At 46.1% G+C, this 12713-nt stretch overlaps 1 protein-coding gene and 1 long non-coding RNA gene across 10 annotated transcripts in view; one reads left to right on the forward strand and one right to left on the reverse strand.

Annotated features, from left to right (window-relative positions):
• The window catches only part of Otud7a (OTU deubiquitinase 7A), a 313145-nt gene that overhangs the window by 265636 nt on the left and 34796 nt on the right, over nucleotides 1-12713 (forward strand). For all 9 annotated transcript variants that reach the window (XM_060367259.1, XM_060367261.1, XM_060367260.1 and 6 more), the window contains 3 exons: nucleotides 7504-7605; nucleotides 11609-11736; nucleotides 12323-12438. In XM_060367259.1, coding sequence (XP_060223242.1) covers nucleotides 7504-7605; nucleotides 11609-11736; nucleotides 12323-12438 — 346 coding nt within the window. The remainder of the gene's footprint in view (nucleotides 1-7503; nucleotides 7606-11608; nucleotides 11737-12322; nucleotides 12439-12713) is intronic.
• LOC132647214 (uncharacterized) overlaps nucleotides 1277-12713 on the reverse strand; it is a 39951-nt gene continuing 28514 nt past the window's right edge. The window contains exons 3-5 of the long non-coding RNA XR_009585547.1: nucleotides 7773-8033; nucleotides 4712-4854; nucleotides 1277-2829 (exon numbers count right to left, since the gene is read on the reverse strand). This is a non-coding gene — a long non-coding RNA (uncharacterized LOC132647214). The remainder of the gene's footprint in view (nucleotides 2830-4711; nucleotides 4855-7772; nucleotides 8034-12713) is intronic.

Below are 12713 nucleotides of genomic sequence, written 5' to 3' on the forward strand. Positions count from 1 at the left end.
AAGGTCTTGTCTTTAATTCTCAACAACTTTACTATGTGTTTAGGTATAGTTTACTTTGTATTAATATTAATATCTCTTCTGTGTACAGACCTTCTAAAAGTTGTATTTCCAAACTTGGAAAAGTTTTGAACTTATTCTAATATGTTTTGACCTATTTCTTCTACTTTTTTTACCCTACTTATCCAAGTTACTTCAAAGTCTCTGTCAGCCTGGAAGGTTAACCAAGTGATTTTTTTTTACTAGCATCCAGATATCATGCAGATAAAGTTGGAGACTGCAAATAATGTTATGCTTCTCTAGAGAGGCCCACATTCCTTCTGGAGGAAGATTCCCTAGCTCCAGTCAGGGCCTGCTGAATAGGAACTGACTTGCAGTCTCAGAAGGCTCCATCTATTTCAAGTTCATGCATATTTTCTGCCAGTATTTCGTGCCACTGTTTTCTGCTCATCCTGTTATATTTTGACAGCTTTCCTTCCTCAGTAGATATCTCAGTATCTCATGATACATCTGGAAAAGTCTGCTTTGTGTCAAGAACTACAGTGTCAATACCCCAACCAAGGACCATGCATGGAGATAACCTAAAACCCCAGCTCAGATGTAGCCCATAGATTCAGTCTCCAAGTATGGTCCCTAGTAAGGGGAGCAGAGACTCTCTCTGACATGAACTTAGTGGCAGGCTCTCTGATCACCTTCCCCCGAGACGGGAGCAGCCTTACCAGGCCATAGAGGAAGACAATGCAGCCAGTCCTGATAAGACCTGATAGGCTAGGATCAGAGGGAAGGAGAGAATGTGTGTGTGTGTCATCTATGAGGGTCATAAACAAAAGAAACTAAAGCAGTTTTTATAAAGCTGAGCTCCAATTAACATACCAAACAAACTGCCCTGGGTTTGCCAGAAGGAAAATGGGAACTGCAACATGACCAAAAACTTTCAGGGTCAAACCTGAATTTTCCAAACAAGCTCTCTATAACCCCTGTCCTGTTCATTCTGGCCGCTACTTAGGGGACATCTGGTGGGAGTTGCTTCCGTACTAGGACAGCCATGTTTAGTAAACTTCCTTACAAAGGTGCTACTGTGGACTCAGCTGTGTCCCCAAAAATCCATATGCTAAAGCCAAAACCCAACATGCCTTTAAGAGGAAACTGAGTTTTGATATGGTCACAAAACCGGGGTACTGACCTGAATGCAGAGGAATAAGGGTCCCTAAAGGGGAGGACAAGGGGATGTGGAATAAGGAAGACAGACAACTGGGACCAGAAGGTCTTGTACAAACTGATGACTTACACCAAGAAACTTTATTAAGAAGGACAGAATTTTATACACTATTCATAGGGGGATAATGGGCCAAGATCAGCAGATGCTAAACCAAACAATATTGGCAAAGAGAACACAGTATATGTCAGATGTAGCTGCCTTAGGGGTGATAATCATGGCCCTTCAGATGGGATTCTCAGGTTCCCAGCAACCAAAACCTTAACTCTTTCAACCGCAGACTGGGCCTTCCAAATCTGCCCCTGGGCAAGGACACAGAACTACTGTTCCCTTTGTCCTTTTATCGTGGCCTCTGAGAAAGCCTTGGATGGATCTGGCTTCTAACAGGATGCAGAGATCACTGTCCTGAAAAGAGAAGAAAAAAGAACAGAGAGTTCACGCCCTCTAGTGTAAGGACAGTACGAGAAAGTGGCATCTACAAGCCAGGAAAAAAAAAGATAATACAGAATTTCTAGAACTGTAAGAAACCAGTGCCTGTTGTTTGTATCTGCTATGTAGCAAGCATAACTGTAGAATACAGGCTAACAAAGATGGGGACATTTCAGGAGAAGTGAGGGTTGATGTCTAAGTCTTTCCCAGCTGCTTTAACAAAATGGTTTGTCCCAGTTAGTTATGAACAGAAATGTACTACTTACAGCTCCAGAGGTTGGGAAGTTCAAGTTCAAGGTTCCAGCAGGTTTGGTGTATAGGGAGGCTCACGCCTCACAGAGGGTACCTTCTACATGCTCCTCATGAAGAAGGGGACAAAGAGGCTCCCTTAGGCCTCTTTTAAAAGGGCACTAAGGGCTATACAAGAATTATCCAGGACACAGGAAAGCAAAGAAGATTGCCTTACAAGAAAACAGCATCCTAGAGATACCCAACTGAGAAGAGATGAAAATCTTTTATGTAGTAGTTGAGGAGGAAGTTGCTTGGTTTTCTCCCATGAGCCAGCCATACCTGGACTGAGTGGTAGGCAGCTCCTTATCTTGTTAAGTAGTAAATTTTTCGGTATGTTTGTTGTTTGTTTGTTTTTATCTGGCCATTTACTCAGGCACTGTGGATAATTAGGTCTTAGGTTCTAGATGTCTGAGTGAGGTGCACATTATTAGGAGTCAGACTTTAGGTATCATGCCTGGTGGCTGGTATGAAAATTCCGCTTTATTCAGGGCCTTTTTTATTGCTATGTTTTCTTTCTGACAGATCAGCAAGGTGAAATCAGTAACAATGGTTAAACATCTGACCTCTAGGCCTGCTTCAGAGCTGAGTGGGGGTATACAGAGGCCCTGGTCAGTATTGCTGATCTGCTTTGGGATCGTATAAATATGAGGCAAAGAAGACTGCAGAGGCATTTAAGAGAGGGAAGGGAGTGGCTGTTGACAAGGATTGAGAGCCAGGCTGCAACATCATGTGGAGATCTTTGGTGGTGGGATATAGGTGATGCTGCTGATCACAGTGGTTGATAGCTCTGAGACAGTGACATCCTGAGATTATGACCTGTCATCCGAGAGCTGTCCCAGCCAGGTGTCTTGAAATACCAAGAAATAAGTCTTATTCACCATTGAAGAAATCAGGAGCTGAAAATGTAGAACAGTGGAGGAAGTTTTATTAGGAATAAGAGGGAGGGACCATATCCATGTCCACCTGGGAAAAAACTGTCAGAGAGAAAAGCCAAGCAGCAGGCCCTGCATGAAGGGGTTTTGCCTGGTAGGGCAGAGAGCAGGAAGGCAAATGCCTGTGTGCCACAGGGGTGGAGGGGTTGGGTTTGTCGCCTGGCTTTTGTTTTCTGTTTGGAGATCCCTTTGAAACAGGAGAGAATCAAGACCGGAGACATACTGTTAGAGTGTGTGCTGCTGCCCAGTGATGCCTGGGAGGCATAATGAGTAGCTAGGGAATAGTGAAGACTGGGATAAAGCTCAGACAGGTCAAGCTTGAGGATGAGCGAGACAGCCCCAGGTGTCATGGGATTCTTTGAGCAGGAGTAGAGGAGACATCAGACATAGAGTCGGATTTTCACTCACTCAGAGCCTGCACATTAGTTTTGACAGAACCTATTGAAAAGATTTGTCCAGCAGTCAAAAAAGGGGTTCCCCAGTGGTAATGAGTAAGAGTGAGTACGCGACACCCCCTTGAGGATAATCCCATTATCAAGAGGTGTGAATCATGGTTGCCTTAGGGTCCCTTTTGAAGAAACACATCTACGTGTCTTTAATTGACTGATATCAATAATTTATGCTTTTTATGTTTCACCTTGAGCTTTTAAAATGGTATTTTGTCTTAAATAGGCGAACCAAGTTAGCAAGCAATTCTTGAGAGTTTGCTGCTGCTGAGGCATTTGCCTAAGGGCCTTTTCAACCCACCTGGAAGACAGTCTTTGCATAGCTTTGGGAGTACCAAGGTCCCCAGCCCCCGGAGCTGAACTGGATCCAGATGAGAAGCTGGCAGGGAGCTGATGGAGTTTTCTTTTGTGATATTACTAATTACTTCTGGTTAAACTTTCCCGCTAGGTATTTAAGACATAGCTGTAGTTACTAAGGTCAGTGGCGTCTTTGAGATTCACGAGTTGCGCTTTCGTTTACCTGTTTTCTCTGCCTGATGGTGCCCTCTGCTGCATCTTGCCGACCCTATGGCTTCCCTTGCAAAGAGGGGACTTTTCACCCCTTAGCAGCTCTTGGTAGGATGCTCACAGGTTAGGTTCTGTTCCCTGGGGTCTCCATGGTCTCTCTGATCAAAGGACAAGTGACTCAATGGAATTTAGGGTCCTTTTATTTTATAGAGGCCTCATCATCCCCCACATCGTAACCTTGGAGGACAAGAGCCAAAGTATCAGCTTTCCTTTTGCCACTTTATCCTTGGTGACACTACAAACTTTGGCTTTTGAGCACCCCAAAGGACAGTTTTGCCAGTCTTAAACAGAAAGTTATGCGTTTTAGTTTTCATTTAAGTATAACATTTAGACAAAGCTGTCATGTGAGTTTTCGCCCAGCTTAGTGAACCAATAAATAAGTTGTGGTGAGTTACATGGATTAGTTGTAAATGTCACAGTAACGTGGCCAGAGTTGGCTGGTTGGACCATAACTGCAGCTCTGCCTCCTGAAAAGGTCATCGTCTGGGAGGCAGTGCTGAGCATCCTGATCGGCTGTCTGCTACGAGTAGGAGCTCCTAGCACTGCATCACCCTCTGCTGTGACAGCAGTCAGATGTGTATGGCACACAGTGGCCACCTCTGCGTAAGAACTACCTTGGAGCCCTTTATTCTCTGTTCCCTGTGATGGTGGGAATGCCGCCATGTGCACCCGCTGTGGATGCAGGTGACCGTGGTGCCATCTGAGAGGTGCAGGCACTGTAAGCCACTCAATATCAGTCAGTCTCCTCCGAGAACAAACACTGCCATGCACTGCAATATGAGTGGCCCAGACGTCAGGTTAGCAGCAGAGATGTACCGTTCTATTGAACCTACCAGGGTATGTATCATTGACATCATTGACAGCAGCCCAGGATCACGACAAAGAGAAGCAGCTTCATCAAGGAAACATTAGCCGGACCTATGGGAGCATCCTTGAGTCCTACTCAGAGACTGGATAATGAGGCTCATTTTGGCTTCTGTGGAGTAAACATTAGAGCATAAGAGCTCCCAAAGCTCAGTGGACACACTAGGTTTCAGCTCAGCAGAGGCATCAGTGAACCAAGCCCAACATTTAGGAAACTTTATTGAGAGACTCACACAGTAAACAGTTCTACACTGGGCAGCAGCATGGTGAATAAAGTCTCCCCAAAAGGAGACTTTTTATAGGAGGCCAATCCCAAGATGCCTCTGGAAGCTAGCCAGCAGTATTCTTGGATGTATTTCACATTTCCAGTTGACAAGTGATAGGCCCAGGGGTGTCACTCATGAATAATCATGACACAATTATGCACAAAATATTTAGCAAAGTGAATCCATCCATACATTTCAACAAGGTCAGATTTGTTGCAGCGACACAAATTGGATTACTACCAAAAATAATGCACTGGCAGTCTCCCGCTCCCAAAATCAAGAAGGGCTAATGGAGGATCTGTCTGCCTTGCCCAGTGAGAAGACAGTCAGAATCTTACTGTACAAGTGACCAGACATGCTACAATGCTGAGATTTAGATAAAGAAATTTCCCACAGGAAAACATGTTTGAATAGTCTGATCCCTGGGATCATCAGCAAAATCTGGAGGGGGAAGAGGTTTAGCAAGACTGTACCTTAGGTATGATCTGGTTTCACCTATAAAAGGGTTTTTACTAAATACTTAGCTGCACACAGGGTTAGAGGCTGACAGCCTGGTCAGAAAGACTTAAGAAGTGGAGTGGGAGCAAGGTTTTGTACCATGGGGAGAGCTGTCAGCAAAGCAATCCCTTATAAAGAGGGATGGTGTCTGCTGTGTGGAAAGGAAAAGCATGCTCCTGTTCACCAAAGAAAATGGAAACGCTGTCCTCTTCTCTCTTCCCCTCCCTTCTCTTCATGTTTCTGTGTGTCTCTCCCCTGTCCTCTCCCTCTCTCCCCTCTTTGTTTCTTTCTCTGTTTCTCAGTGTTATCTTTGTCTGTCTCTGTATGTGTCTCTGTCTATCTCTGCCTGTCTCTCTCTGTCTCTGTCTCTCTGTGTCTCTCTCTCACCACTGTGTGGGCATCCTGGGCTTCTCATTTGGAAGGAAAGCACCTGTACCATCACCATTCAGAATGCTGCAAGGGCTTTGAGGTGTTCCTTGTCAGATGCAGAGAATTCCTCCCTATTACTTACTAGTCTTAATCACAGATGTGAGTATTGATTTTGGTTAATTTTTTCTCCATTTGTGTTATGGTTATTCTAACTGTTTCTTCTCCAGTTTATTATGATGGATTATATTAATTAATCGAGTTTTAAATATTGAGCCAACTTTTTATCCTTAGACTCAACCTCACATGGTCATGCTATTTAATTGAGGACTGTTTGTTTACATGTTGAAAATTTTGCAGCATAATCGTGGGAGATTTCTGCCTATGTTTCTTCATACCTTCTCCATCAAGTTTTGGTGTCAAGGAGTATATTGCATAGTATTGGTTAGTTGACTGATTGATTGGATAGTTGATTGGTCTTTAAAATGAGATCTCACTGGACAACTGACACTAGCCACAAATATACAGTCCTCCTGTCTCAACCTCAGCACTGATTACAGGCATGTGCCAACCATGCCCAAGTAGGAGTGGTCTGAGTGTGACTCAGGTCTGTTGGCATACTTTTTAAAAAACTCTTTTATTTATGTTTCCTTTACCTTTTTCTCCCTACTCCACCCCAATCCCTTCTGATACTCCAACACTAGGTAGGAGAGAGAAAGGGTTAGTAGGAGAGGGGACACAGTCCCTTTGGCTGCTTCCTGATGGTTAGGGTCATCACTTTCCTTGGAGCCAGTCCAATCCTCATTGCAGGAGATCTCCAACTTCTTGTCTCACAACCGCAACCAGGAGCAGCAAGGAGGAAACAGGAATAGCATTGTTCTTTTCTCTAATCTCCACATTATCTGGGCTCTAGCATTTATTCTCTCTCCAGAGTCCTCAGATTTAAACTATCTGCAACTGGCAAAGAGCTCCTCTCAGAGCCTGCGCAGTGAAGCAAATAGTCTGCTACTGTGGACCATCTGAATCAGTCCCGTATCCCACACCCGGGACCAAAACAGAAACATGTTTATTTCCACAACACAGGTCATTCTCCTTAATGCTTGTTCTGGGTGTTACAGTGTATGCACTACCTTAGCAAAGCTCACTAGTATTGGGCTGGAGAGATGGCTCAGAGGTTAAGAGCACTGTCTGCTCTTCCAGAGGTCCTGAGTTCAATTCCCAGCAACCACATGGTGGCTCACAACCATCTATAATAAGATCTGGTGCCCTCGTCTGTCATGCAGATGTACATGCAAATAGAGCACTCATATGTAAGATAAAGAAATAAATCTTAAAAAAAAACTCACTAGTATTGAGATTTAGCAAACTTTAAGGAGGCATGCCCATCTTACCTGCTCCCGTGTTCCTTATTCTCCACCATTCATCTGCTTCTCTTAAATACTGTACAGACACTGAGACAAACTGTGGTCTCGGGAGAAGAAACTCTTATTTTACCTCGATCCCCACCTGTTTTTCTCTTTATAGCTTGAGAAAGGGAAACCTTTCGCTGGTATGTGGGACTGTGTCCCACACATGTACACCTGTTCTCTGCCTTTCTGAGCCCCTGTCCTAAAGTGAGCTTTCCTTTCCAGGTCGCCTGAACTGGTGGTCGACTGTGTGCACGAGCTGTAAAAAGCTTCTTCCTTTGGCCACAACCGGGGATGGGAACTGCCTCTTACATGCCGCCTCACTGGGTAAGCACCCCGCACCAACAGAGGCCAGCAGAGCTCTAGATCTGTTTGATGCATGGTTAGCAGGTGCAGCCAGCCATGCTGCTGTCATACGGAAGAACGCCTGTGACATCCTGGCCCTCTGGTCGAGCTGGGTTGGCGACAAGACAGAACACTGTGGGGGTAAATACCTGTGTTGCTGGGAGGAGGCCTTGAGCAGGAGCTTCCAGGACAGCAGGTAGAGAGGGGTAGCCTAGAGTAATCTAAGAGGGCTTCCTGGAGGAGGCTGCATCTTTACTGAGACTTGGCAGAGTAGAAGACATTGCAGGCAGGAGGCAGCACAGAAAAGGCACGAAGACCAGAGGCAGAGCTCTGCTGGATGAGGCACCAGCAGGAAGACCCAGGAGCAGTGTGCGCAGCAGGATAGTTTGGGGCTGCCCGTGGACAGCAATCTGTGATGATAAGAAGACAGCTGTAGGTCCACTCAGGTGAGCACAGTGAGATACACAGCATAGGATTCGCTGTCTTCCTCAGGGAGCTGCATCAGTGGATGCACAGGCATGCGTGGCGATAGTAGGTAACTCCTAGCCATGCTACACGTTCTAAAATCTCTGTCCTCCTCTCTGGGACCAGTCTTCATGCACAGGATTGCCTCCATGTGACAGGCAAGTCCAGATTTGTACCAGGGGCCTGGACATCAGGTCCAAGGCTCTTCATCAATCCTAGAGGACAGTCTCTGTCAAGGGATCAGGGCCCCTGCTAAGAACAGGTTCCTTTTTGGGCAAGATATCTTCACAGTTTAATGTGACCTGAGCAGGGGCCAGGCCCACACCTTATTTAAATCATAGTGGGACCTGCTAGTACAAGACAGGCTGAGAAGACACTGAAGAAAAAAAAACAAAAAACGCTGACCATCATAAACTGCCTCAGAATGTGGCCCAGAGAGGCCCAGAAGCCCCAAAACCTAGAGTAAGTCCATGGGTGTGATGGTAGCATTGGGAAAGACAAAGGCATTCACTTCCTGCTTCCTCCCCACAACAGAACAAATACATTCTGCCACTGCTGTTAGACCAGGCATGGTGGTGCACTCCTTTAATCCCAGCACTAAGGAGCAGAGAGCTGTGAGTTCAATCCCAGCCTGTTCTACAGAGTGAGTTCCATGACAGCCAGGGCTACATAGAGAGGGATGTCTCCAAAAACAAATGGCCGCCAAGTAACAGAGAGTCAGTCTTCTCCAGGGATGTGCTCCCTAATGGATTATCCAGTCCCAAACTGTCATCTAAACGTGTACAAATGAGCAACACTAAGTGAATTCAGCTGGGGGGCTGTCTGCATATCTATGTGTGTATGTAACAATAAAAACGTAAGAGGCTATGAATTCAAGGAGTGGGGGAGGGAGACATAGGAGGAATTGAAGGGAGGAGAACAGGGGAAAAGGATATAAATACAGTGCTCACGTGAAATTCTCAAGAAAACAAAAAAATCTCAAAATAAAACAATTATCTCATTTTTTTAAATAATAATAATAATAAAAGACTGACTTCCCAGGTTAGGCCTCACTTGCCAAAAATTCCACGGCTTCTCAAAACAGCCATCTGGGGACAGAGCATTCAGTCACCTGAACTTGTGGGGAAATTTCACATACAGACCCTGACACTCCCCATTTCGCCTGTTAAATCACTTGCAAGCTTCTACTGTAGTTAAATATACCAAGACTTGCATTTTCCAATATGACAACTGAAAGCATCATGAATTACGGAACACTTGACATGTATCTGCTACCAAAGGAAGCACTGTGTCGTTCTCAAATACACCTAAACTTTGAAGACATCATGTGGAAAACACTACATAAAATACTTATTCTTTTTAATGTATTTTTATGTATATTTTAAATGTAGGAGTGCTCTGTCTGCATGTATACCTACCTGCCAGTAGAGGGCATCAGATCCCTTTATAGGTGGTCCTGAGCCACCATGCGTGAGCTCAGCGCCTCTGGAAGATCAGCAAGTGTTCTTTTCTGCTGAGCTAGCTCACCAGCTCATATTCTTAATGATTCTAATCTTAATTGCTGTTTTCACATGTTTAACTACATAAAATTTATTATTAAAACTCAAACAAGAAACATTCTGCTTTTTAAAAAATATTAAACACTTTATTGAAATGAGCTCACAAACAAAAACATGTTTTTAAAAAAAATCACACAGCAGCCAGACACAGTGGCACATACCTTTAATCCCAACACTCAGGAGGCAGAGGCAGGTGGATCTTTGTGAGTCTGAGGCCAGCCTGGTCTGCAAAGTGAGTCCCTGTCTCAAAAAAAAAAAAAAAAAAACAAGGGGGAGGGGAGAAATCACATAGCTAGACTAAGGCAGCTACTCAAATCTGCATCACAAACTCTTTTTGTCTCAGTAAGCTTCTATGTAAGGTTTTACCCTCGTACTATCAGTTACATACTTCTGAGGTTTTCCACCACAAAAGAAAAAAACTGTGAGGAGGTTGAAAGAAGAAGGAAGGAAAAAGAAAGAATTCTCCCTGCGAGTGGCGTTACTGCCTTGTGAGAAAACTAACATCACTGTGCAGCCCACCCCACCCCACCCCGTGGGGCCACTGTCAGCCCTGCTCCACGTTATCTCACAGGGTTTTGCATTTCCTGCACATGAAATTATAGGTCCACCGCGTTCACGTCCATATCCAGCATTTTCTACTTCAGTTTTCAACACGTCCTTTCATTTTTAATTGATGGGTAGTAATTGTACATATTTATGGAGGGTGGCCATCTTAAAATTCACGAGAATTTCCTACATCTTTCTTCTCCAAGAATGTGATTTGGTCAATGGGTCTTATTTATTAGAATGCTCAATTCTAACTTTCCCTAGTACTTTTCCCTTTATTCATGTAAAACCTGGAAAACAGATGGTAAAAGGGCACTCTCCTCTAGAAATCTCTTTGCAACCTTGTTGCTAAGGCTACGGCATGGAGATGTCTTGTCCTTCAGATACCTCGGTTCCAGAGCCTCACCAACACCTTAGCTCTATGAGCATGATGGTCCTCTGAGGCCTTTGTCCAGTCTTGCTCCATCTGCAGGAGAGGCCAGGCCATGGCTGGCCAAGGCCACAGGCCTTCTAACAATCCCCTCCAAAACAGTCCCTGGAGCCCACAGGTCCTTCATCCCAGGACAGGTTGTGTGCCCCTAATCTGAGAATCCAAAATCCGAAACTCTGTGGAGAATCAACATGACGCCTTAAGTGGAAAATTCCACAACATAAACCTTGTTTCATGCACAAAATCACCTTAAAAAAATAACAGAGATTACATTTAGGGCCGTGCACAAATCACATAGGCAACACCAATGAACTTCTATATTTAAGCTTGCATTCTATCCCCGAGGTTTCTAAATCTGTCAACATACCAAAATCAAAAGCACTCCTGACTCCAGGCATTTTAGAAAAGTGGTACTCGGCCTGGCCTGGCTTTCCATTTTGCCCTGACACAGCAAAACTCCCTACATCCAGGGCTACCCAAAGCATCCATATGACAGGACCAATACCGGGGGAACACCTGCTGAGCAGGCCTGACATGGAAAGGACTGTTGGCCACACATAGAAGCAGCGGTCACTGGGGCTATAAAAATAGCTTAGTCGAGAGCAAGAGTTTGGTTTCTAGAACCTACACTGAGAGACTTACAACAAACTGTAATTCCAGCTCCAGGAAATCTGGCGCCCTCTTCTGGCAAGAGAGGGTAGGTGGCCTTAGGTCCCAGAGACAGGCAGCACTTAACCTTTACCTGCTGTCAGCAAAGGACGTGCCACTTCATTCCTGCATCTGAGCTGATGGGAAGCACACAGAGCAGCACCGGGTGGGAGGAGGGCTACGAGCCTCGACAAGACGAAACAGTTTCCTGATACGTTAGTCCCTTGCACCCATGTAGGAGGTCATCCTGCTGGGCTGTGTCCCTTTGAGTATCCTCTGGCTCATCTCTTCCTCCTGTCCCTTCCTCCTCTGCCCCCTCATGGCCTCCTGGCTGCAGGAATGTGGGGCTTTCACGACAGGGACCTGGTTCTGCGGAAAGCTCTCTACACCATGATGAGGACTGGTGCTGAGCGGGAAGCCCTGAAGCGGAGGTGGAGGTGGCAGCAGACACAACAGAACAAGGAGGTTGGTACCCGCCACTGCTGAAGTCAGGGTCTGCATCAGGTTCCGCCTCAGGCTGTGCGAGAGTCCAGAGGAGCCCTTAGACCAGCACAGCCCAGGTGGACAGCAACTCAGGAACGTTCCTGCGTTCCTATGTGGGTGTGGTTAGGAAAGCAGCCCCAGCATGGATAATGAATTAGAGTCCTGTGCTGTACTGTGAAGCTCGTGGCTCCCTCAATCCAGAGAAAATCTCAGCAGCCCCTAGCCATGGTGACATTAGCACTTCACTCCACTGGGAGAAGAATCCACCTAGATTTGGGGTAAAATGGTGTGATGGCCCTTTAAACTGTTCATTGGTCAGCCGCAGCCAGGTTTATTCATTCTCACACACACTAGGGAATGACCTTGACAACTGGAGGACACCCCAACAGCTCGAAACCAGGGGCTGGAATTTCTGAAAATACATAAGGAAACACTAGCAGATGTGTCCAGTCTGGGTCCTGGTGGGGCTTAGGCCAGCCTGGGTGGCTTGGTCCGCTGCCTTTGCGGGGGGAGGAGGTGCGGGCAGGTGACAGAGGCGGCCTCCTGAACCAGCTTCCCTTCGCGCCAGTCAGGGCTGGTGTACACCGAGGAGGAGTGGGAGCGGGAGTGGACAGAGCTGCTAAAACTGGCCTCCAGCGAGCCTCGAACACACTTCAGCAAGAACGGCAGCGGCACAGGTGGTGGGTGAGTGCTGCCCTGCTCTGTACGAGTCTTCCAGAACCCCTGGCCACCCAGGGCCTCAAAGAGCTTGGGGATGAAGGGAGGTGACTCTACATGCTTGCCAGGTAGCACGAGACAGGGAGTGTTTGTTGTAAATTAGGCCACATGGGAGGGCAGAGTGGGCACATGTACCCAGGCTCCCTACACATGATCTCATGGGAGCTGCCTGGGCTGGTCTCCCTCAGGCTCATCATACAAAGCAAACAGTAGGAGGTAGAGGACTCAGGGCATAGCCAGGC

This window comes from Meriones unguiculatus, chromosome 14 (assembly GCF_030254825.1).
Source record: "Meriones unguiculatus strain TT.TT164.6M chromosome 14, Bangor_MerUng_6.1, whole genome shotgun sequence".
Classification (NCBI taxonomy): domain Eukaryota; kingdom Metazoa; phylum Chordata; class Mammalia; order Rodentia; family Muridae; genus Meriones; species Meriones unguiculatus.